This window comes from Rattus norvegicus, chromosome 6 (assembly GCF_036323735.1).
Source record: "Rattus norvegicus strain BN/NHsdMcwi chromosome 6, GRCr8, whole genome shotgun sequence".
In the NCBI taxonomy this organism is placed as follows: domain Eukaryota; kingdom Metazoa; phylum Chordata; class Mammalia; order Rodentia; family Muridae; genus Rattus; species Rattus norvegicus.
In genome coordinates this window covers 32,207,522-32,234,499 of record NC_086024.1, presented here as the reverse complement: position 1 = coordinate 32,234,499, position 26,978 = coordinate 32,207,522, and the positions used below count along the sequence as shown (strand labels likewise).

The following is a 26,978-nucleotide window of genomic DNA, read 5'->3' as shown; positions in this document are numbered from 1 at the left end:
CAACTACTAGAGTAAAATTGTATGCCTTTATTCAACATGAGTCACTCAGACAGAACCATTATCATACATTCAACTTGTAAGAAAACAGCTTCTATAGTACCAATAAAGGGAAGAGTAGAAAGTGAGAGGAACAGAGAGAGTGTGGTTGAAAGGCAGACTGTTCTAGAGTCTATGTGCAGACTCCAGTCCATGAGACTAATGCTAAACTCTTCTCTTCCATTCTGATTCTCGTGGTGCTGGTGGGAAGTGTGCTGCGGAACTCGCTCCAGTAGGAGCTGTGCAAACATATCAAAGCACTATGGCTACAGAGGCTTTTAAGTTCCAGATTCATTTGTCATATACTAGGCCTTTCATGGATTTTCCCGAGAGCAAGTCTGATTAAATTAGCATTCCCTCTAGATTGAAGCAGGGTCTCAGGTAGCGGGGCATGGCCTTGAATTTGCTATAGGTTAAGAGGATCTTGGAACTCATCTTCCAGCCTTCCCTTGCCAATTGCTGGAAATTTCAGTCATTTGACCACGTTCTTCTTTCCATTGACCACTGGCGGCCAAATGAGACTCTGGGAGATCTGGACTTGGATATTAAAATGACATACAGGGTTCAGCAGGTCACCACTGAAGCAGAAAAGAGCTGTTAACTTGAAGATGATCCTCCAGTTTCATTTCTAAGAGTTTGGTTTTAAAAGTAACTTTATATTCCGCACGCTCTGTATGAAGGACAGTGGCGACGTGGAAAATAGATTTTAGCCTATCTTCAATGCTTTTGCGAGAATGAATTCAGTTCCTAATGAGGCTCACTTAATAAAGACAAATTTTGATTAAATTTAATGAAGTTGAGTTTTGGCTCAGGTTGGCATAATACAGTGTTCACGAGGCCAGCTGAGTTCAGATTCAGGTACACAGCCCCAAGCCTGATCTGTAGCAAAAGCTGCCACAATTTACAGAAAACTATTCTTTTAGCCCATGTTTCAAACCAAGCTGCACGTTACACTCAGTGACTCATGTTAAATTAACCTGCAATTTTTTAAAAGTACTTTTAAAAAGAAGAGTAAGGCACTCAACTCAAAGTTTAAGTCCATTTAAAAACTACATCTCAGATTTATTGTTTTTCTCCCCATTAGTTCCTTTAAGTTTTGCAGTTAAGATGAAAACCAAACATTTTATCTCAGCCCCTCATTTTCTTTGAATGTCAAGAGCAAGAAAAATTCGATCGAGGCTCACAAGACCCCACTATTTAGTCACAGGTGGCCTCCACAACCAGTCATCTGGCTTTCTCAGGTTTTCTCACTCATTTCTCAGTCCGTGGTCTAAAGTCTATAGTAATCTGTGGTCTATCTTCTGTGTACGGTCACAAGGGCACAAGGTGTCCCAGGAAGAGCTGAAAAAACTATCCCTTGGTTTTAAATACACCGAGCAGTTCTTTGAAGTGCAGATGCACATCTTTTGGCATATAGAAAGCTGTGAACCCAAACATCTGTTTAAAGACAAGAGGCAAGGAGAATTCAAGAGCCAAGTACTGACCACGACTTCTTACTACTCAGAAGTAAGTAAGGACTTGGGCCTAAGGAAAAGGAATGAAGTGCATTTTAACTGTGACCCCAGGGCATCACTGTTTAAAACTGAAAGCTGGTGGTAGAGCGCTTACCTAGGAAGCGCAAGGCCCTGGGTTCGGTCCCCAGCTCCGAAAAAAAGAACCAAAAACAAAAAAAAACAAAAAAAAAACAAACAAAACAAAACTGAAAGCTGCCTTTACCCCCATTGCTTATTTAGCCTGCCTCCCTCTATTCCATCAAACTCCCTAAAGTATATTTTATTAACATGGCACTTCAAGTCTACATTAGCAGCTATCATCTAGGGGCAAACTATTTTTTAAAATAATTATTTACTTTATGTATATGGGCACCCTGTAGCTGTTTCCAGACACACAGAAGAGGGCATCACATCCCATTACAGATGGTTGTGAGCCACCATGTGGTTGCTGGGAATTGAACTCAGGACCTCTGGAAGAGCAGTCAGTGCTCTTAACCGCTGAGCCTTCTCTCCAGCCCTAGAGGCACTTTTTTTTTTTTTTTTAAATATATATTGCTTTGTCCAGTGCTCAAAGCTTTTGCTTTTATTTAACAACTCATACTTACTTTGGGAAACACAACATTGATTAATTGAACCCTAAAAACTAAAGTCAGTGCTGCATGGTTCCAATTTTAGGAAGAACTGTTTAAGTGAAATTTTTTATCTTTGTATAACCAGCATCTTGTCAGGGCTGAGCACATAGTTAAGTAAGTAAATACTTAATAAATACCAATAAATACTTAAGTAACAGGATTTATATATAAAAGTCTCGAGATGTTCAATCTGACTGAAAAATCAGTTGAAATAAAGTTGTGTAAAAAGCAATGAACATAGGATTCTGGCATAGCAAGAATTTGGATTTTCCTTACAAAGTGGCTGTGCTAAATGGTTAAGTATGAACTATTAAGTAAATGGGAGTTATTTTAATGGTCATAATTTCACCTTCCTATGATTAGGAATTGCAATGCAGATGTTCCCTGAGAGTTAACACATCTCCGTTGTATGTGCACACTATGTAACTCAAGTGCACCTGCCTGCGTGGGCACACGTAAGGACAAAGGTCCATGTGGGAATGCTCTCAGTCGATGCTCCACCTTGTTTTTTGAGATAGGCTTCTTACTGGACCTGGAGTTTAACTGATTAGGAAACCTCCAAGATCAGCTTTTCTCTATCTCCCCAGAGGTAGTATTACAGGCAAATACCACCCACCTTCTATGGGCGTTAGGGTCCTGCAGGCAGGTCTTCAGGCTTGGACAGCAAGTGCTTTTAGTGACTGAGTTTTTCCATGGTCCCAAAAATCTGTTTTAGAAATTGTACTTTCAGCTGAGATCTGTAATACTATCTCTTGGATGGCTACACTAACTTCAAGGTTTTTACCTAACTCAGATGTTGGAAACTTCAAGTTACTTTTTAAAAAGCTAGGTAGCCTAGCTTGGTGGCACATGCCTTTAACCCAGCACTCAAGAGGAAGAACAGGTGGACGTTTATTATCACTGAACTGCATTACAAATTTTACAGACCAGGAGATCTACCTTTATTTCTCAGACCATCTATGTAGATATTCTGTTCTACACATTACATCCCCAAACCATTTATTTGACAACCAGAAGTGGGTTCTCTTTGACTCAACAGTAATCCAGGTGTGGGAACAAAGACATTTGACTTCAGATAGTTTGGCCACTGCTCATTTCCCTAAATGCTCTTGACACAAGCCATCTTCCTAATTATTTGGAAACAACCACAAGGCATAGGTGTTCTTAACACAGATCTAGGTTTTGACCTGCCCAGGTCAGTCAAGCACAACATGAATTTGGCTATGAAACTCACCTTGGATAATGACTGGGAGAGAGAAAACAAGTCTTCTCCACGTTTAAGAGGCTAGTTCTTCAGTATCCCAAGGGCCTGGTATGTGACGGTACCAACATGAAACAAAGCAGTAAAACTGTAAAAGCCCGTTTACCCTGTCTCCTTACCTTCCTGGATGCTAAGAGCCAGAGACACAATACAAGGGCCTACTCTGCTTTCCTCACTTTTCCAGTATGGTGGAAGATGAAAACACCAAAGGTAGATGAGCTAGGACATTTTCATATTTCTACTGAAGCTCTGTAATCCATTGTCCTGACTTACGGCCAAGTCCCTTGATTTACTCTTTCAGTCTGTGGTGACTATACATGGCAACTATTTGAAGGCCCTTCCCCGTGTTACATTCAGATGTCAGACCTCAAGATTCATCAAAAACTACAAGATTTTTAATTTCACTTTTAATTATCTTTTACTTAATAATAAAATGAAAAATAATATATGAATACATACAATCTATATACATATATTTATTGCAAATACTTAAAATTCTTATTAAAATGATTTTTCCTTATTTGTGAAAAAATATGACTTATTAAATGGCATTGACACCAACTTCTCTGTACATACCCTCAATTCCAATGTTAACAATTCCTTTAAAAAGGCAAAAGACACAAAAATTTAGCATTTACCAAACCAGTCTGTACAAACCTTATCACCAGAGAGGGAAAAATAGCTTGTGGCAAATAAGTCAATTTTCTTTTAAAATAAAAATTAAAAGCCCCAAATCATTCCCATTATTGCATTTTTCTTTTTTTCTTTCTTTTTTTTTTTTTGGGAAGTAATCTGAGTGTTTTTAGAGCAACTCCTTTGAAATAATTTGTGCCCCAACAATGAGACCCTACCAAGACATAGAAATTATACATGAGAAATTCAGTCCTCCACTGTCACTCTTTACATAGATATTAAAATATATATTACTTAAAATATATTACTGGAAAGTTATTTTTAAATTGATCTTCAATAGTTGTATCAAATGTAAAGCATTAAAAAAAATAAAGTAACCAAGACTCTATGAAGCCACTGCTTCAACTTTAGGAAGTGTCCACCTACTGCTTTGTTCAATAGGTATGTAGGTACTGAAACCCACAGGAGAAGGTCCCTGCCTGTCATCATGTTTTGCACAAGTCTCTTTGGACTGTTCTATAAACTGAGCTGCAACCACCCATGGCCAAGTTCAGCACTTAGCACACACGGTTACAAAGCAACGAGACACTCTCTTCTGCATGTTAAGTCTGGGAGGGAACAATTCTGACACTGCTCGTTGACAGTCAGCTCTGAAACAAATAGCAGGACAAAGACAAGAGGAAAGCCTGACCATTCTAACAAACCATTTAGCCAAGAGCTCGTTAAGGCTTCCTGAAGTGGAGGAAAGCAGTACAGAGCAATCAGAACGGTAAGTGACGGGACTGTTACATCAGAGAGCGCACCTTTCTTTCCTATTAATGTACATCTGAGATAGGCTCTCAAACACCCACATCTCTCTACCCACAGAAATGCAGCCTTCCTGTCTCAAGAAAGCTCCCTCATTTGCCAGATCTTATTCTTCACACAGGACACGGGAGACAGCTTCAGTGTCTTGAGTACAGGAATCAAGGAACAAAGGCCAAACAACTCCAGGTTATTTGTACCCTCCCCCCATATTAGTGGGCTATAGAATGCTGATTATTTAAAAAAAAACTTTGATTCAGGGAGTGTTCTACTTAAGCAACTCAGAACACTCAAAAACCACGCTGAGATGACACACTGCAAACAATACTCTCCCAGAGGAGATTCATGGAGACTGTTTTGAAGGCTGGATAGGGCACATAGCCCTAACACCTCACTGGAAATAGCCACTCAAAGCCCAAAGAATAAGCTTAGCGCTCACTGAACCAGTTTAGAGTTGACTTAAAGTCACTGAAAGGCTATGACGAAGTTTGTGTTAATAGTCACAGGAGTGGCAAACTCAGGGCCAGACTAGTTGGTGTCCATTCATAAGAAGACTAGTTGGTGTCCATTCATAAGAAGACTAGTTGGTGTCCATTCATAAGAAGAATGGTTGGTGTCCATTCATAAGAAGAATGGTTGGTGTCCATTCATAAGAAGAATGGACACCTTCCATCTGAAACCAAGTTTTAAAATAGACTAAATGGACTATTTAGTGTATTTTCAATCTAAAAAAAAAAACAGTGGGTGAGTCCTGCTTTTGGAATACCTTTGAACACAAATTAGTTGGGTATTACTAAGTGGAAACTAGTGAAGAACAATACTTAGGGCATATATGGCCTGAGTTTGGACCAAGAAGAGTAACAATCCCTAATGCCCTCCTCTTGTCCATCTATTCTCAGATTAAGGGAACTATGGAACAAAAGTAAGCAAGGTAGGAAGTAGGAAATTTCTCACCAATACAAACTAGTCACTGACAGCATGAGGTCCATTCTGAATACATTCACCCTCTTCCAGCAGGCTAGACAAGGGAGACTACTCAGATATGGGTCTTTTAAGGTCCCATAGGGACTACCCATTGTCCTGAAGGTTTGGGAGCAGATCCTGGCTTTTATTATTTTACTAGCCCTTCACTTCAGAACATACACACTTCTTAACCCTGAATATTTGCAGGCTTTCTTTTCACTAAGCTATGCATTTCCTGAAATAAAAGGGGAAGATGGAAGGATATCACATTGTCTTGACTAGTGCTGTATACAGAATTTAAACCTGTAATTGCTTAGGTCCACAACAGGAGGGAAGAAAAATGACGGTGAGTTTCATAGAGTTTGGGGCAGGGACCGAGGAAGCACTCCCAGTATTTGATGCAAAAACATAGGGTGGCCGGGGTGAGCATCAATCACACGGCAGGAAAATACATTGCTGTCTCCTTTCCCCAATCTGGAATGTGATATAATTAACAAGTTTAAACTGTTCTGAGTTTTATAAACAGCTTCTGTAACACACCTATACAGGGTTGCAATATTACATCACAAACTTTAAACTGGGAGACTTGAAATCGAACAATACAGACTATTTTCTTTAAACCATCTTTAACTATAACTCAAACAGTATCTCCTTAGGAATTTGTGACTATTTTGCTTCACTCTGTACCCTGGCACTTGCTATGCAAACCATACGGGCCCTAACCCAGTGAGGCTCACCTGCCTCTTCTTCCCAAGTGCTGAGAGTAAAGGTGTGTGGCATGTGTCACCATGGCTACCAACTGGAGGGTTTTTTTTTTTTCCTTTTTAAAAATATTTATTTTCTATATGTGAGTACACTGCCACTGTCTTCAGAGACACCAGAAGAGGGCATCGGATCACATTATACATGGTTGTGAGCCACCATGTGGTTGCTGAGAACTGAACTCAGGACCTCTGTAGAACAGTCAGTGCCCTTAACCACTTAGCCATCTCTTCAGCCCCTTGTGTACTTCTTTTATTTATTTAGGGTTTTTTCGTTTTTGTTTTTTGAGACAGGGCTTCTCTGCCCTGAACTTAGAGACTGGTTTGCCTCTGCCTCCAGAGTGCTGGGAGGATTTTAAAAACAAAAATCAGAAGACAGTAAAACCTCACATTCCATTAGTCACTCACAATGCCCGTTCTGGGTAGACATCCTGGCTGTCCAGACAGCTGAAATTCTAGGATAGTTGATTCACTTTCTAAAACAGCAAACTGCTTCTTGTATTGTGTGTGGGTGCAAAAATGTATTATGATAGGATGGCATAAGGTTGCCGCGTCCATCTCTGATGCTCTGGATGCCAAAGAAGTACCAAAGACTTTTCTACCTAAAATGGTTTGAGAGACTATGAAAAGACTATTTTCTGTCCAGTGTCAAAACCAGTCTTCCAAATTCCTTGAAGTCTCCGTTTCTTCAATTTCATTCTCCTTTTCCAACATTTAGTGTACACACACACACACACACACACACACACACACACACACACACACACACACACGCACATCTAGCATGTCTCTGGGAGCCTGTGAAGGATGCAATGCTGGGATGCATTACTGCTGCTGCTACTGCTGTGCACACACTAGTCTAACATAGTGAGTCCCTTAGAAGCAGAACCTTAACAGCAGATCTCTGCTTAACTACAGTACTGATTCATGGAAGCCAAGAGCTAAGCCAGGACTGTTAGGGTCAAAAACACTGTCTGGGATGTTAATACCTTTTGAAAATCCCACTGAAAATGGTTCCATCTAAAGTAAAGGGATGAGCAAACCCTGAATCTAAACCCCACAAAGGTCATCTTATTTGTTTAGAACCTGACTGCACCAGTTTGTGAAGACAATCAGTATGATGGGCACTTCCTAGCTTTCCTTGGAGCCCTAGGAAAGGTCAGAGGCAGACAGCTTCCTTTTACCATGCATACCATGAACAGAGTCAAAAGAAATGGAAAATAAATCTGAATGTAAAGTTAACACATCATTACCTAAATACTTTGAAAAAAAATGTTAAAACAAAATGTGACATATTTACATGATTTTGTAAGTGCAAACTTTGTCACCAATTCAGTCCTATTTGACTCAGACCTACTATACAAGGTGCTCTTCCTGTAAATGTCAAGACCTGCATTCTGCATTCCTGATTAATGTCTCTTGAGACAACTGAAACTTTATTTCTGTGATTTAAAAAGGGTGCAAGAACACGTCTTTTTAAGCCTACCCTTCCCTCCTTACATACGCTGTCATCTTATTACCGAACAACGAGGCAGGAGACACACAGTTTGGAGGGGCCAATGCAATCATCATGGCAGAAAGCCCCACATCCTTTACACATGATCATGGCTTTCAATCGGCAGTAGCATTTTGAAGGTGTATCCTCGATACTATTCTCATCAGGAAAAGTTTGAACAGGAATTGTCTGGCCATGGCTGCTGGGATTCATTGCTTGGCTAGCAGGGATGGTAGTGACAGTCACTGAAAACGACATGACATCCCCTACATTGCTAGATACCTGGCTGCCTGGTATAGCAGAGTTATGGTCCATGTCTGATGAGGTGGAAACATTGATCATGCCTCTATAGCTGGGTCCTATCTGTGTGGGGCTTCCATACAATTTGGGGGTTTGCAGTGGTGGAAGGAGTAGAGGCTGATGTGTGGGACTGTCTGCAGGGAGAGAAAGAGCAGTAGAATTAAAAAGCTCAGGGCTGCTACATACTGTCTTACCTCTCACAGCGTGAGCCATTTGTTTATGTGTTGCCTGTATAAAATCTCTGGCTAGGGTCTTTTCATCAAATGTTTGGCCTCTAGATAATATGTAATTCTCCTTGCCTAAAGTAGTCTGCTCATTCACTGGTACCTCAGTCTTCCCACTCTTGCTAGCTAAACAATCATTGGTGGATGGAGCTTCCCCACTGTGGGGAGCCCAGGGCTCCTCCTTCACTGATACCGACTCCTGCTCATCACCCACACTATCCTCATCACTCTCCTCTTCTTTGCTGCTACTGCTTTCTCCAGTGGTGTTTTTACAATCTGCATGTCCCACTCTCAAGGCCTCGGTGGGGCTGCTTAGACAAAACCGTTCCTCAGGATTTACAGAATGGGTCCTCTTAACACTATCTGTTCCCCGGCCATAAGTGGAAATATTAAGTAAATAGTGACCTGCCATTGCAGGCTTGGATGTCCTTCTGCCGGCAAAACCCAGCATGAACTTCTGGCTTGTGGAGATGTCTTCCAAGTGGAAACCTGAGTGAGCAAAGTTGAACTGAGTGGGTGGCACAAATGAAAGAACACTCTGTCTTTGAGCCCTCTGGATAAGAGTCTGAAAGAGCTGACCTTGCGTTGTTTTACTTAGGCCTTCTTGGTACTGGTGAGTGTCAATGCAGGGGTCCTTCCGGTCCTTAGCAGGGCAAACTGGCCTTGGAGCCTGGGAAAGCTGCTTGCTTTGCAAGGGTTTCCCCAGCTGCTGGATGGCCAGATGGGCCTGCCTGCCACTAACGTCCTCTCTGCTACCTTCCACCACACTGGTGCCAGGGAACACCCCTATCCCCCCCCTTTCCTCCTTTGTATGCAGTGGAACTGTTTTCATTTCAATTTTGGTGAGAGGTTTAGGCAGAATTTGCTCCAAGGGAACATCTTTGCCCTGGAGCAGCTGAGTAACTAAAGGGTTGTTAGCAGGGATACTAGAGCTTGGTCGTGAAACGGGTCCATTCATATTTGCAGATGTTCCTGGGGTTTTAAGGCTAGAAGCCACCGGCAAAGTGCTTGAGGATGGCGCTGAGCCAGTAGATGTTGCAGCTCCACTGATCTGGGGTGCAGGGAGTTTTTCTAAACTGGCTGTTGTCAATAAAGACGTTACAGGAGAGGAAGTCATATCTAGTGGAGCAGAAGCAGTTGTCTTTGTTAAGGCTGAAGGCTTTGGTGCATTCTTATTAGAACCTGCTTTGGGCTCAACTGTGCCATCAGCTACAAAACAAACAGGTGAGGCTCCTGAGATCAGTGGAGGTCCTGTTGGAGACAGAGCTCTCTCAAGTCTGCAACTCCTGGGTTCTTGCGAGTGGCAAGGAGAGGCTGCTGTGGCTGTTGCCCTGTGGGGGTTTGGTTTTTCCCTGTTTGACATTTCTATGTGGGCTGGTAATGGGACACTTGTGCATGTTCCACTGGCGGCAAGTCCTGCAGGCACTGAGGAGGTTTGCTGTAGTTGTGCTCCAGAGACACCAGGAGGCTGTGCTTGGCCTGGTGTATTGGTCTCAGGTTGGGGATCACAGGGTAAAAGTTCTCTCGTACCTCCCCTGCTTCCAGTTCCGGCCAGTTCCAGTGCAGGACCTTTTCCATTTGTACTGACTGGGTCTGAGCCTGCACTCCCTCCTCCGGCGGTTTTCCTTTCACCACCCTCTCTTGGACTTCGTCCACCCCCGGGGCCAGGTCCTGGAATGGTCCCTCCAACTGAGGCGGCTGCAGCTGCTGCAGCTGCTGCTGCGGCTGCTGCCTTTTGTGCTTTGACCAACTGGGCTTTTGCTTTGATGTCTGCCAGAGTTCTGGCTCCTGTTCTGTAAGGACTAGTGATGGAGACTGGAAAACGAGCCCTGGGAGAGACCTGCGATGTAGAAAACAGCATCGGGGAGATTCTGGAGACAGGGATCTAAAAAGAGCAAGGGATGGGGGAAGGCAGAGATCAATGTTAAGCTGCAAGACTAGAGCAGACAATGCAAAGCACCACCCATGACACACATGGCTGCTCTACAGCTAAGAACACATATTGTGTCTAGGGTTCAACCTGCTCTGTCCACCAGCATAAAGGCCCATGCACATATTGTCTGCCAGTCATTTTTACCCCTGGCGAATTCTGTACTTGATTATATAACCTTTTAAAAATGTATGTGGTTTTGGGTTCCAGCCCCCAGATTATGAATCAGAATGGCTAGAAAAACATGTTTTATACTAAGGAAAAAAATTGTGAAAAACTACTAACTTTCAAGCCATTAATTTTTTTTTTCTTTTTTTGAGACAGGGTCTAATTATGTAGTTTTGGCTGTAGACCAAGCTGGCCTTGAACTCACAGACCCATGCCCCTCATCTCTGCTATTAAAGGTAAAAAAGTATGTCATTATGCCTACTCTGAAACCACTGATTTTTATACCATAAAAGACACTAGTTGCTATCTTAAATAAAACTTTGGAAGTTAAGGAAATTAACAGATAATGACCCCCTTCAGTATTTGGTGGAATTAAAAGGAGCAAAAAACTGTCAACATTCTAGAGTATTTAATTTTAAAAAATCAAGTGATCAATTATAAGAAAGGCATGTCATCTTTCCCTAAATTCTTCAATTATAAATTGTAAAGTCACTATTTTTCATTATTCAAAAAGTCAGAATTATTTTTTTTTTCTTTTCTTTTTTTCGGAGCTGGGGACCGAACCCAGGGCCTAAACCACTGAGCTAAATCCCCAACCCCAAAAGTCAGAACTATTAAAAGTCAACTTTCTATACCTCAGAAATCAATGGGTTATTTAAAAACAGTTGTCATAAAATTCACATACTTAAAAAGTGATTTTAATACTTAGTTCTAAAAGCTTAGATAGTATCATTTACTCAGCACATAATGATTTAGAAGCTGTGTGGGTAAGAAAGAAGCAATTGTTGCCTCTTGTTAATATAGAGAAGAGACTAAAAGAAACATAAAATTATTAAATAAAACACAGGAAATTTGTTTAGAGACAAACAACCTTATTTGAGAATATTCTTAGCCAAGCCTAATATCATAAGTCAGTTATCCAAGTTTAAGGTCATAGGTCCAACCTATGTGTTACTTCAAGGCCAACATGCTCTACAGAATGAGCTCCAGGACAACCAAAGCTACACAAGAAACCCTGTCTTAAAAAACAAAACAAGGGCTGGAGAGATGGCTCAGTGGTTAAGAGCACTGACTGCTCTTCCAGAGGTCTTTTTTTTTTTGGTTCTTTTTTTCGGAGCTGGGGACCAAACCCAGGGCCTTGCGCTTCCTAGGCAAGTGCTCTACCACTGAGCTAAATCCCCAACCCCTCTTCCAGAGGTCTTGATTTCAAATCCCAGCAACCACATAGTGGCTCACAACCATCTGTAAAGAGATCTGGTGCCCTTTTCTGGTGTCTGAAGACAGCTACAGTGTACTCATATACATAAAAGTTAATAAAAAAACAAAAAAAAATTAAAAGTACCTAACAACTTTGCTTATCACCACTTAGTAAGTTATATTACTATTCCACCCACCACAGAACGCTTTGTATTCTTTTTTTTTTTTTTCCGGAGCTAGGGACCGAACCCAGGGCCTTGCGCATGCTAGGCAAGCGCTCTACCACTGAGCTAAATCCCCAACCCCAACGCTTTGTATCCTTTTGTTTGGTTTTGGTTGGTTGTGGTTTTTTTGGAGACAAGATTTCTGTTTTAGCTCTGGCTGGCCTGGTATTCTTTTTTTTTTTTTTTTTTAAGATTTATTTATTTTATTTATATGAGTACATTGTAGCTGTTTTCAGACACACCAGAAGGAGGGCATGAGACCCCATTACAGATGGTTGTGAACCACCATATGGTTGCTGGGATTGAACTCAGGACCTCTGGAAGAACAGTCAGTGCTCTTAACCGATGAGCCATCTCTCCAGCCCTGGCCTGGTATTCTTAAGCACATTTGCCTTGGCCTCCCAAGTGCTGATGTTAAGGGTGTGTGCACACGCAAACGCGCACACACACATTCTCTCTTTTTGTAGGCCAGGCTCATAAAAATACTACTTGAGGGCTAACACCCTACCCAGGACAATACAAGTAATTAAAAGTAATCAGTATTAACATATTGAAATTAAATAAGGACAAAGCAGCCACAAGTTTTTATATGTCTAAGTTTCAATTATTTTTTGTCTTCATGAAGGATTAATAAAATGTTCTATTTTTCTTTTAGTCCTGCATGCCTGTAATTCCAACACTGGAAGGCAGAGGCAGGCAGATCTCTGTAAATTCAAGGCCAACCTGGTCTACAAAGAAAGTTCTAGGATAGTCAGAGCTGTTACACAGAGAAACCCTGTTTCAAAATACCAAAACAACCTATTAACCAAAAAAAAAAAAAAAAAAAGAAAAAACCAAGTAGCCTCTGACTCTGAGATTAAAGCTGTGTACCACCACAGCCCAGCTAGATGCTGTTACTTTTAAATATAACATAAACCAAACAAAACAGATCAAGTTGTAAAACTAATATTAAAATTCAAATTTTGTATAAAAAGTTCTTTTGTTATTAGTTTTGTTTGGAGAGAAAGTCTCAATGTTTCAGGCAGCTCATTGTCTTCCTCTGCTATCTTTCCAGAGCTGTTGCTATAGGTATGTAGGAACAGAGTGGCTAAAACTTTCTGTTCTGTTCTAGAAGCTGGATAGTGTAAAATAAAAGAGTAAAAACAGTTTCTGACCAAATCTATGGAAGGAGAAATTCTATAAATCTGGTCAGAGCGTTTTAAGTCTTCAGTGTAGACCATCCTATATTAAACTCAAATTTAATACAGTTCTAGGTCTATAATTTATTTCAGATTTGACATTCAATAAAGGAAAAGTTTTTGGTTAATAATTCAAGCACTCAATGACCAGCAACAGAAACACTGAAAATTCAATGCCAGCCTGAGTTACAGCAAGACTTAGCCTCTAAGATGTGACTAGGAAGTGGGCTGGGGTGGTTTATTCAGACCCCTTACTCAAATATTAAGAAATAAATGCAGGAAAGCAGTCCTAAAGCCTGATTATTACTAATTTTATTTATATGACACCACAGTTATATGTATATCAAATGTACACTACTGGCTCTATGTTAACACCACCAGTTACGAAACGTAGCAGGTACAACAAGCACTTTCTCACCTTAAGAGGTGGGACTTTTCGAACTTGGGCCCTGTCCCCTCTATTAAGAAAGGGCTGTGGGGAGGCCTGAAATGGCTGCTGGTGTTGGCGATTCTCAGTGATCCGTGGTCTTTTCTCCCAACTGCTAGTGGCCTCTTCTTGGGTCAGAGCAGCTTTCCTCTTGAGACTCTCTGGGATGTGGTCGCTAACAGGTGCTGGAGGCACCTGCATATCAGGGCCCAGTGGACTGGCTCCTGCAGGCTTTGTGGTGGTGGGTTTTTCAAAGCCGGCATTTTTAGGTTTGCTTGCGGATATAGCTAACGCTTCTTGGTTCTCACTTTCGTTACTACTAGATGTGGTGACATGATTTTCTTTCTCAGATTCTTGTTCAGCAGAGGCAACTGGTTTCTGCTCTAAGAGACCCTCATCCTTAGGGCTCTTGATGGGTTTCACGGTGATAAGCTCATTTGTATTGCTAGCCAATGCAAGAACAGTTTCTGGGGATTGAGAGATTGGCCTGGCCTCATCTTGGCTCTCTTTTTTGAATGGTGATGGTATTTGCACTGCTTCTTCTTTACATTCGGACTGAGGAAACACTGGGATGGTGCTGACAGGAGAGGCCTCTGAAGGAAGTATGGATTTTGGTTGCTCAGCTGGGGATTTATTTGCTTTGGGATCACTTGGGGAAGCTGTCAGTTTCTGTGAATCTTCAAGGCTTAGGCCAGAACTAAAAAAAAGAAGGAGCTGTTAGTTGAGAAATAGTTCATGTTACTGAAAACACGAGAAAAGTAGACTATGTCAATAACTAGAAAACCCCTGACACACAGTATTTTTCTGTAGAACTCTTGAGCCAAAGTAATTAAATTCAAATCCTGGCTCTAATAACAATCGTTGATAAGATACTGGCTGGATAGGTAGGCTTCTGCATCTTTGTTCTTTTACTTGTACACTGAAATTAACTTCTATGTTGCTACTGATAAAGTTCCTCCATGTGAAGTACTCACTGGGTACACAGTGAAAGTTCTACAGTGGTGGCTGTTAATGTTACTTCTGCTTATAGAGGATTCATAATGTCTTGAAACTCACAGGCTAGCTAGAAGAACCTAAAGAAAGGTCAAGTGCTCCTACTCTGAGATGTAGTTGGAACTGTGATCAATTTTGTTCACTAGTGTTTGTAGGAAGGTTGGCCCAAGACTTCTAAGGAAAACCTGAGCAGTCAGTTATTAATGTTCTCTAGAAGCTAAGAATTAGAACTGAATTTGTAGAGCCTGTTTAAATTCTGAGCCACCTGGGGATGAAAGTCAGCTCGGACTTGCACAGTGTGGTTTGGAAACAGTGAAGCTAATTTTTAAGGGTCACCAGTGACTCTTCTTAATGTTTTATATTATTACTTAACCAACAACAATCAATTAAACCCTCTCTAGCACCTTAAAAGAATTAGTAATAAAAAAAGTCTATGTAGCGCCAGTGAGATATCCACCTAGGTGTGAACCAAGGAACTAATATGCTAGAGAGAACCAACTCCACACTGTGCATGTACACCCACATATTTATTGTGACTTATAAGGGTATGCTTACCACCAATTTTATCTATCTATGTAGATAATTAGAGTCCTTCCTTCGAAAAGACTGGCTTTTCATGAGATAGAATAATACTTGAGAGTTCTGTGCATTTTATAGTGATTTCCCAAAATATTGTTAGCCTAAACAGTCAAGAATACTAAGAGTCGGGGTTAGGGATTTAGCTCAGTGGTAGAGCGCTTGCCTAGCAAGCGCAAGGCCCTGGGTTCGGTCCCCAGCTCCGAAAAAAAGAAAAGGAAAAAAAAAAAAAAAAAAAGACTACTAAGAGCCACGTGACGATGGGCCATTATACCAAACATGTAATTAAAATCCTTTCCTCTGAAAAATCAGCATTTGAGACTCTTAATTTTAGTAGGTATCTATCTTAAGTGACTTTAAAGGCGATGAACACTTACACTTGGAGCTAAAAAAAAGTCTTTACTTTGTGGTCAATGAAGTCTTTGCAGAAAGAAGGGAGACTTAACAACAGGAGCTGGAATACGTAATCTTACTCAAACCAAACAGATCTATTATATATTAAATTTATCCAATAGAATTTTATTTTGATTTTTTTTGGTGTCCAAAAATTCAACAAACAAACGTTATTTCAGACTGCAGCGTTTAAAAATAAAGTGTGTGTTATGATTCAGTGATGCACATCTCCTAGTTAGAAGAAAAGATTTTAATTACATGTTTGGTATAATGGCCTTTGTCTGCTTTAGCTTACCTCTGACCATAGTAACTTTCAAAGAATTGTTCCTTCCACAGCTCTACTTTTTTCTCTTTCTCAATCTCTTGTCGAATTCTCACCTGCATTTCAGGGGTAAATTCACCTGCAATGTATCAACAAAATGACACTGAAGAAATAAAATTCCATAGATGTGAAAAACAAAGTTGTAAAAACAATGTTTTGAGAAATACATCTAACGTCAGGATGCCTAGTGATATGACAAACTTGTGACCTTTCTGAGAAACCAACATCTGACGTTAGGTTGCCTAATGATATGACAAAGTTTTAGTAGTCAGAATGACTAGGCCTCACTGACTAAATTCAAGCTAAGATAAGATGAAACAAAGATAACTGTTCTCAGAAAAACTCCCTACCCCTTCCTGTGGTAAATCCCGAGAACAACCACAACATGTCATCCTGACCCTGCCCGGCCACCCAGTTCCAACCCCTTCTAAGGAACTTGCCAACTTAGCCCTTTCCCAATGATTTTCCAAGGCCAGGTGCAGGGCTAGATAAGGAAAGTGACTAAGCCAAGAACAGCCCCTTGAGCAGGCCAGCCAATACCTGACAAGATCCTTTGTCCTGTGTTCCACCAATAAGAATAAGTCAACTAATAACCCTGTTGCTGAAGTCTGCCCTATGTAAAGAATAAAAGATGTGTGCTTTTTGGGTTTGTTGTTGCCTCTCCCTGTGAGGATGAGCAACCTCACGTATGTGGATCATTAAACCTCTTGGTATTGCATTGATCCCTTTGTCAAGTTTGTGATCTGTGGGCTGTGCTCCTGAGGTAAGACCACTTCGGGGTCTTACAATATCATCAACAGAAAAGCATTCATAGATTCTTATCATGAATGAGTCACACCAGAACAGAATATTATCAAGTCAAAGTAACAACCTCCCAAAGAAGCAAGACAGAAAGGAGAGGGAAACACCACTAGGTAGAATACAGACACTGTCACAAACTATCCTGTTATCTTCCATATGCAGCTAAGGCGCACAGTACTTATTATGCTCCAGCTGTTTCCCAAAGTGTCTTCTTCTAGTTATAAACAACATTTATCATGCAGATTTCTATTCACCTCTAACATCTATTTCGAATTGGTTTCCTAACAGAGTTGTGCTTGATTTCTCAGTTCTTGTAAGAAAACTCCAAGAAATAAAGACAAGAGTTGTGACCTCAATTTCTTAAAAAAACATGGAATTGGTTTTGGATTTTGTCTTCTTGCCCCTGCCAGGTATATCAGATAGGAGCAAGTTTACCTCAGATTAGTCATTATAACTGGTTATTATTTATTTATAGGCCTCTGTGGAAAAACCTATTTTGCTGTGTGTGACTTATGTGACACCTCTTACCCTCTGGATAAATTGACTGATGCACTGAAGAAAGTTGGCCATTGCATCATGAAACTTTAGTCTGTCTCATTTATTAGCTCCATTCTCCTAGGTCTCACAGCCAACTAGAACAGTGACAAAAGGGTTTTTAGTAAATAACTGAATACTTTGGGATTTTAAAGTTAGGATTCTTCAAAGAAAAACTGTACTGGAGGCCTTTACTACATAATAAAAAGTTACTTGAAACCATTAAGATTCAAATAAAAGGTAGGCAGTTTTCAGTTGTCAGTTTTCAAAAATTGTACCACGTTGCTTGGAAGCTAGAGGAAGGTTATTACAAGCTTGGGCTCTATAGTAAGACTGCCTTACAAAAAACAGCTGACCAACAGAAATGACGGTTCAGATAGGTGATTTCTCCTATTATACTCTAATATCCAGAATGTCAAGAAACAAGAATGGGAAAAATTCTAAGTTTAAGATCTGATGGGAGTTTGGCTGGAAAGATGGCCCAGAGGTTAAGAGCACTGACTGCTCTTCCAGAGGTCCTGAGTTCAATTCCCAGCACCCACATGGTGGCTAACAGCCATCTGTAATGGGACCTGATGCCCTCTTCTCTTTTGGTGTGTCTGGAGAGAGCTACAGTGTGCTCATATTCATAAAATAAATCTCCTGGAAGTAAGAAGGAAAGCAAAAAAGTAGGGGAGCTGGTGAGATGAATGATAAACGAAAATGCTTGCTTTGTATGTTGAATGTTTGAATCTGATGCCTGGAATCAGAAGAGAATTGACTACTAAAGTTCTTCTCTGACCTCCACACATGTGCCTCAATTTATACAGACACAGACACACATGAACATGACACAAAGAAATGAAAATATGTAAAGAGGGCTTGGAAATCACAGTCCTGAACAAAGAAATAGGAGAGGAAGAATTTGGCTGTCAGTAAAGCCTAGAACTTCTGTTACTATCATGAATCATAGATCAATGAATAAAAAGCACTGAACACGGGGTTGGGGATTTAGCTCAGTGGTAGAGCGCTTGCCTAGCAAGCGCAAGGCCCTGGGTTCGGTCCCCAGCTCCGGAAAAAAAAAAACAAAAAAAACAAAAAAACAAAAACAAACAAACAAAAACAAAAAAAAAAAGCACTGAACTCTGCGCATGCAGGGTTAGTGTCCATGGCTTCATAAAACATGAACAAATGAACAGTTATTCTTTTAAAGTGGGTATTAAAGAAATCAATCCTTTAACAATTTGTTATCTTTCTCTTTTTATGGACAAGGTCTTTTTGCAAAGTTGTCCCAGTACTCACCATGTAGGCTACAGACTGGTCTTGAACTCAGAGACCAACCTGTTTTTGAACACCCAAGAGTTTGTGAGTGTGTGTGTGTGAGACTATATCTGGCCTCCAATTTATTCTTATGGTACTGCTAATTGGTGTTTTTTTCAAGCACCCATGTGAATTAAGGAATGTCTCCACCCTCTTCTGAAGGCTCCCATTTGATGCATATATGTGTACCAAAACACTCATTCATAAAATTAAAAAGAAAACAAAAACTCATGTTGGTCTGGTGAGACTTCAGCAGGCATTGGGTCAACATACATGCTGAGCAAGCCTGATGATCCGATTCAACTCCTTGAAACCACAGTGAGAGGAGAAAACCAACTTCTGAAAACTGTTCTTTGATTTCTACATAGATGGATTCACAACTCAGTATCATATACATATAAACATATTCATACACAGAAAAAAATTTTAATGTGGTTTGAATGAGGATGCCCGCATAAACTTCTACATTTGAATAATTAGGGCTCATACTTGGTGGAACTGTTTGGCAAGGATTAGGAGGTGTGGCTTCTTGGTTGGGGACATGTCACTGGAGGAAGGCTTTTGAGGTTTTAAAAGCCTTCTATCTATTCCATTCCCAGCTAATCTGTCTCAGTTTGTCCAGTTCCAAGAAGTGCAGTCTTAGGAGGTTTTCCACAGGAATCTTTTTTTTTTTTTTTTTTTTTTGGTTCTTTTTTTCGGAGCTGGGGACCGAACCCAGGGCCTTGCGCTTCCTAGGTAAGCGCTCTACCACTGAGCTAAATCCCCAGCCCCTTTCCACAGGAATCTTAAGCAAGGGAGATGACCAGTCAGAACAGGTGAACCAACTGTGGCAATGAGAAGAATGATATATGCCGCAGCCACAGAGTTCTCCCATCCTTTCCTTTTCTAAATTTAGTATATGTTTTTCCTGAAGCAGATACACTTTGGTTGTTTGAAGGAGAATGGCTAGGATAGGCTCATATGTTTGAATGCTTGGCCCCAGTTGGTATAACTATTAGGGAAGGATAAGGAGGTGTGCCCTTGTTCGAGGAGGTATGTCACTGAGGATGTTTCAAAACTCCATTCCCAGAGTCACTCTCTCTGCCTCCAATATGCAGATAAAATGTGAGTTCTCAGCTACTGTTCTAACACCATGTCTGACTGCTTGCTGCCTTCCTCCCAGCTATGATGTTCATAGGCTAACCCTATTAAACTGTAAGCAAGGCCTCAATTAAATGGTTTGTTCTATAAGTTGTCTTGATCATGGTGATTTGTCAGGGCAATAGAAAAGTAACTAAGATAACAAAGAACTGATACTATTGATAGGTATCATATACCATAGTGAAAACAATAAGTAACTTAAAAAATATTCTACTATTAGCTGGGAGTCGTGGCAGAAGGCTCTTCTTATCCTAGCACTCAGAGGCAGAGGCATGAGGATCTCTGTGAGTTTGAGGCCAGCCTAGTCTACAAAGTGAGTTCCAGAACCATCAGGGTTACACCAAAAACACCCTGTGTTGAAGAAAAAAATTTACTATTGCCTTCCGTAAATCTGTTAAATCAGACATACAAGGACAAGTAACTGAGGCCAGTAATCTCTCAGTGATGGTTCATACATGTCCCATTGCTTCAGCTGAGGGAACTCTATGTATGTGAAACAGCACACTAGGTCCTTAATTGTCACTGATTTCCCTCACTCTCCATGTCATTGGAGTTGTCAGGAAAAAGGGACTTATTTTGCTGTTTACCAAATGAATGCAAAGCACCATAAAATAACTAAGTCTTCAATTGTCTAATAGAGAGAGCGTCAGTTCCTAAGTATTAATCTGGAATATTAAACCAGAGACGTTAGAAACAGTGTTTTAAAACATAATGTAGGACTAAAGAGATGGCTCAATTCTTAAGGTTAGGCTCACAGCTAAAAAAAAGTATGTTTTTAGTTTCTCAAGTGACTGAAATCATTAAAAAAATTATACTGTTGGAGTTAATGTTAATCAGGGGCAACAGGTATCTGTTTCACACAGGACAAAAAATCTAAATTTAGGGAACAATGATCTTCACTCTGTTGTCTGCTCTAGACTGTCAATTTGACTACATTTGGAGTTAACTAAAGCATGCCTGTCTGAGCAGCTAGGAGGGATGCTCTCTTCTTTTTTTTTTCTTTTTTTCAGAGCTGGGGACTGAACCCAGGGCCTTGTGCTTGCTAGGCAAGCGCTCTACCGCTGAGCTAAATCCCCAGCCCCGGATGCTCTCTTCTTAATGAACTCATCTGCAGTGGAAAGACCTCTGGGGCACAGCTCTAGTGGTGGCAGTCTGTGTAAGGAAGGAACCTGTCCTTCGTCTGCTCACCTCACTGGCAAGTCCACTCCTTCCCTGGCACTGCAGCCTACTTCTTTGGATTCCAGCAGACACAACCAGCTCAGATAGCCAGTCTCCTAGTCTGAACAACTACTAAATTCTGGGTAGACAGCTATTGCCAGATTAGTTGTACCACAGTAAGCCATTCTAATAAATCCCGTGTGTGCGCGCATGTGTGCGCATGCATTTGTATACAAATTCATTATTAAGTTCTGTTCCTCTAGAGAATCCAATACTTTCACCTTTGAAATCTATTCCATTATCTCAAGAAATGAGGGACACTCAGACCCTGGGAGCCACAGGGCAGAACACTTACCTTCTGAGAGCCTTTCCTTCCAGCCCTGAGCTGCCGAAGTGAAGAACTCATTGTTAAGGGCTGAGCCATTCAACTTCATCAAGCCGTCTGGACCAACCTATATCGAAGAGCAAGCCAGGGGGAGGAAAACATTCAAAGGAAAGGTGCAACAATGTTCACTTCATGTTAACAGGATGTATGTACAATCCATACACAGAAACATAGCTAACTCCTTTTTTATAATGCTTTAAAAAAAAAAAAAGAACTTCAACATTTTTCTCATTTACAAAAACATCCTTAAATGTGTATATACCTCTTTCTCCTTTTCACCTTTCAACTCCATTTCACAACTGTTGTAAAGATATTGTTTACTGAATAACACTTAAAAATACATGTTATTTTTTCTTTTGATCAGAGTTATTTGTACCAAGTTATACAGAACACACTGTATCTTGGTTTTCTCACAGACTACATTGTGAAAGTCTGTTCAAGTCAATAGGCACAAATTTAGCTTCTTTCAAATCGCTGCATTTTATTTCATTTTATGAATGTTTTTCAATTGATCTGTCAGTTTCCCAATGGCAAACACTCACTTTGTTACCAACGACTCCCTATAATTAATAAAGTTGCAACAAACATTCTGGCAGAGATGAATGTACTGGTGCTCTTTTTGTTTTATTTCTGTTTGAAAGAGGGTATGACTATGTATGGAATCTAGGCTGTCCTTGAACGTAGAGGGCTGGGATTAAAGGAGTGTGCCACCTTGTCCAGCTATACCAGTGACTGTTATATCTAAGGACTGCATTCCAAGAACAAAACACAATCAGTGTGTAAGGAGACATTCTACTACTTTCTTAAAATGCTAAAACTACAAGCAATATATGAACATACAATAGCATTCTTTTTCTTTTTTTTTTTTTTGGTTCTTTTTTTTTTTTTTTCAGAGCTGGGGACCGAACCCAGGGCCTTGCGCTTCGTAGGTAAGCGCTCTACCACTGAGCTAAATCCCCAGCCCAGCATTCTTTTTCTTACCAACAAGTATTAACATATAATTTAAATTTTGTCAAAGTTGAAATGGTAGATGATTCTGTAGAACCTGTGTTGTTTGCTGTTGCTTCATGGCTATTAAACGTGTAAGCTGCAGTGGTCTTGTGAAGTGTGCCGTTCTTAGTATTCTACTTATTTTCATCAAACTGAGACTATTCACAGATTAGTCCCCCACTCTCTCACCCAACCCCCCTCCAAGTGTCTGCTAAGTTTGTCTCTAATGTTTTGCCAACTCTTTTTCTTGTGCCCAGGGATGTATCTCCAGGACTAAGTACAAAATAACGAGGGGGTGGGGTCGGCGGTGGTGGAGCAGCACTGGACTACTGCATTTGTTTGTGTGCGTGCGCTCCCCCACCGTGTGCAAGGACTTCAGTGTGTGTGGAGGTCAGAAGACAACTTGCAGGAGTTCGCTCTCTCCTAGTACCATGTTGAGTCCTAGGGTGGAACGAAGGCTGTCAGGCTTGACTGGAAATCCCTTTACCCACTTAATCACCTCACTTTTTAAATGAAAAAAAAAAAAAAAAACCAAAAACCAAAAACCAAAACCTATATACATATACATCTAAAATTTGAATTTTCTCTCTTCATTTTTAAAAAACATTAACTTCTCTTTAAAACATATGGGAAAGGTCCACTCAAATTATATACAAAATTACTTTGTTTACAATATTTTCAACTTAAACATTATCCACATTGACATATGGAAACCTAAATAAAACTGTCTTCCCAGTTTTTATCTTATCTTATTAATACTTTATCTTATCAATACTGGCCAACTAGCTTCCTGTTAAAAAAACACAAATTTAAAAATGCTATAGGACTCCCTTTGTGGGAAGTTGAACTAGAAAACTTTTAACATCCCTTTCATTAAAAGTACACATGGCAGGAGATGACCAGAAATGGCTAGTGGTTAACAGCATGTTTTGCTCTTGCAGAGGACCCAGGTTTGGATCCCAGAACATGCATGATAGCTTATAACCATCATAATTATAGTTCGAGGAGATACAGGGCACTCTCCTGGCCACTTAAGGCAGTAGGCACTCATGCACAGTGCACATACATACATGCAATTAAGCACTCATACGCATTTAAAAAATATATCTTTTAACCAACAAACTTCTATGAGAAGGCACAGGGTCATGAGTGCTTCTGAGAAAATAGCATCAGCTTGCCACAGAGAAGCATTGAGTATGCTTTATATCACTTCAGCCTATTACTCCCCACACTTGTACTTGGATGGAACAACACAAAATACAAGACACAGGAACACATGCAAATGAGAGCACCCATGAAATTAAACAAAGTCTCTTAAGAATCATGCTGAAACATCAATCTCCTAGTTTCTCCCATCAAGAATTAATATGGTATCCTCCGAAGTGTCTGTTTTGAAGAGATAAGGTAGAGAATGAAGACACTAGGAACACTTCTCCTTTAATCCCTATTGCTGGAAGAATATCTGATTATCTGAATTATCCAAAGGACTCTGAACTGTTTTAACATGTGCTGAGTATAGCACTAAGCACTAAGAAACTGGCATCAAATCAAGTCTTATAGCAAACAGACTTCAAGCTGGTGTGATGGTGCACACCTTTAATCCCAACACTCTCAAGGTAGAGGCAGGCAGATCGCTGAGTTCCAGGTCAGCCTAGTCTACGTAGCAAATTCCAAGCTACGCAGAGAAAAAACCCTGTCTCAAAAACCAAAAAAGAAGACAGATTTCAGAATGAGAAGCACTTCACTATGACTTTGTAGTCAATCAATATAATGATTTGTGCAGCTTACCTTGTGAATCTTACTATAAACTAGGCAATACAGTCTGTTATTACATACTAGGGAAAATGTTGTGTGTGGAGAACAGCAGCCTTGGCTGTCCTGGAACTTGGCACTGTAAAGCAGGCTGGCCTTGAACTCACAGAGATCTGCGGCCTATGCTCCCAGAGTGCTGGGATTAAAGATATCCAGCACGGCCCCCTTTCATGCTATCTTAGTAAGTATTAAAAAGGAAAGAGACTAAACCTATGAGCTCCTACATGCTAGGCAAGTGCTCTCCTGCTGAACTGTATCCTTGGCACTGTTCTGTTTACTGCTTTGGTGTATGCATGTGTGTCCAGTGTCCAGTATGTGTGGGAGTGGGGTATCAGGCCTTCCTCTACCATTCTTCATTCTATTTTCTTTTTCTTTCTTTTCGGAGCTGGGGACCGAACCCAGGGCCTTGCGTTTGCTAGGCAAGCGCTCTACCACTGAGCTAAATCCCCAACCCCTCTTCATTCTATTTTTAAGATGGAGTTCCTCGGGGCTGGGGATTTAGCTCAGTGGTAGAGCGCTTGCCTAGGAAGCACAAGGCCCTGGGTTCGGTCCCCAGCTCCGAAAAAAAGACCAAAAAAAAAAAAATAAAAATAAAAATAAAAAAAAGAGATGGAGTTCCTCACTAAGATTGAGTTCCTCAAGTTTGTCCTGAATGGGTGACTCTCAAGTTCCAGAAATACTGCTGTCTCTTTCTGCCCAATTTTGGGATTACAGATACATCGCCCTGCCTGGCCTTTAAGTAGCTGTTGTGGATGTGAATTATGGTATTCATGCTTGCATGGTGACCAGCTTACTGAATGAATCATTCACGAAAGCTTTCCCATGCCTCCTTTTGTTGGTGGTGGTTGTTTTGAGACAGGGTCCCATGCAGATAAGGTCTTGAAATCCCGATCCTCCTGTCTTGACTCCCAACTACTGTGAAATATATATTACCTTCCCCATTTATTTTTATTTTTTTTTAATCCCTTTATTTCATTCTTCCAGTTAGATGAGATTCCAGGCCTAACTATCAGGCCTGGTAGAACTCCAACAAAAATATAAATGTATAAAAATTTCAGGTGAATAGGGGCTGGAGAGATGGGTCAGCAGTTAAGAGCAATTCCAAAAACCTGAGTTCGTAGTTCCATATGTCAAGTGGCCCACAGTCCTTTTAACTCCAGCTTTTGAAACTTTTGACATCTAGCCTCTGTGGGTCATGACCCCTTTGGCAAACCTCTATCTCCAAATATATTTTACATTACAATCCATATACTCACAAAATCATAGTTATGAAGTAGCAACGAAAATAATTTTATGCTCATACAACACGAGAAACTGTATCTGAAGCAGTAAACTCCAGTTGAGCAAGTTGACTGCTCATTGGAAAAGGAGCCCTAGGGAAGCAGCTTTTGAGTCAACAATACCAGGGGAGACTTTCTTGCAATCCAGCTCCAAAGTCCTGTAAAGTAATGCTAAAACTCACTGCTTTACTAAACTAAACTTGGATGGAACCGTTTCTTTTGTGGATTGGTGGTACCTTGTTCAGATATTTCCAAGGAAAGTAACATAACAGTACTGTTAATATCACATTTTTATAGGAATACATAAAAGGATATATTTTTTGTTTGTTTCTGAGAGGGCTCTATATAGCCCTGGCTGTACTGAAATACACTCTGCAGACCAGATAGTCTTCAAACTCAAGTCTTGAGAACTAGGCATGTAACTCAATTAACTGAGTGCTTGCCTACTGCACATAAAGCCCTGGGTTTTACCCTAGCTAAACACTCACACACACACACTCTCTCTCTCTCTCAACATGGTGACACATCTGTAATCAGGAAGTAAACCTAAGCATCTAAGACATCCTCAGCCCCATACTCAGTTTAAGCACAGCTTAGAATACATGAGGACAATGATGAAAACTGAGACTCATTCAGCTACAGAACCGTTTATGCTTGACGCACACACCTGTCGGTCCACCTCTGGAAGCAACAAAAGCAGGCGCTGCTGGCAGTCGCCAGGAAGAACTGAAAAGGTGTGCTTGTTGATCAGCGCTCGAAGATTAGTATTAACCAGAATGGAATCAGGAGTCTCAACATCAATGTCAGCACATTTAGTCCTTTTCATTTGTCCTACAAAATTCAAAAAAATAATTTATTACTTGGCTTCCTTGCAGTCTTGTAACTAATCATAGTTTGTCATGTATTAATAAAAGTAAAAGTGAAAAAACTAAATGCTATACTCTGACAGTTAAAAAGATCTTAGAAATGTCTAAGGCAAAGAAAATAAATTCTGATCATTTATAAAAAATAAACAAAAAATTTAAAAAAAAATAGATGTTTAGGGGCTGGGGATTTAGCTCAGTGGTGAGCGCTTACCTAGGAAGCGCAAAGCCCTGGGTTCGGTCCCCAGCTCAAAAAAAAAAAAAAAAAAAAACAAAACAAAAAAACAAAAAACAAAAGCAAAAAAAACCAAAAAAACAAAAAAACAAAAAAAATATAGATGTTTAAAAGGAAAAACTGTTCGTCAGATACCGACCGTCCTCTCTCAATTAAACAAGTTTGTGAGAAATGACAAACTGCCTATCTACAAAAAGCTTGGGTTTTGTTTTGTTTAGTTTTTTATCTTAACAGAAATTGAAGTTGGACAGTCGGTTCAGGGGTTTAGAAGACAAACTATTCATGCAAAGGATCCGGGTTTGGATCCCAGCATCGTGTGACTCACAACTGCCTGGAACTCCTGCTTCAGGGAACTGAGGGCTTCTTCTGGCATCCACAGGCACCAGCCTGTAAGTGGTGCACATAAACCCATACAAGCACACGTATACACACAAAACTTGAAAAGAAAATATGGCTGAGGAGATGGAAGAC

The 26,978-nt window shown here is 40.5% G+C and overlaps 1 protein-coding gene across 12 annotated transcripts in view; it reads right to left on the bottom strand.

Moving 5' to 3' along the window:
* Window positions 1-12: 12 nt before the first annotated feature.
* The window catches only part of Asxl2 (ASXL transcriptional regulator 2), a 143,991-nt gene continuing 117,025 nt past the window's right edge, over window positions 13-26,978 (bottom strand). For 10 of the 12 annotated variants that reach the window (XM_063262612.1, XM_063262610.1, XM_063262611.1 and 7 more), the window contains 5 exons: window positions 26,077-26,240; window positions 21,298-21,394; window positions 15,984-16,089; window positions 13,718-14,423; window positions 13-10,487 (listed from right to left, as the gene is read on the bottom strand). In XM_063262612.1, coding sequence (XP_063118682.1) covers window positions 8,100-10,487; window positions 13,718-14,423; window positions 15,984-16,089; window positions 21,298-21,394; window positions 26,077-26,240 — 3,461 coding nt within the window. In that variant the 3' untranslated portion in view covers window positions 13-8,099. The other 2 variants (XR_010052213.1, XM_063262620.1) reach the window with 2 other exon arrangements.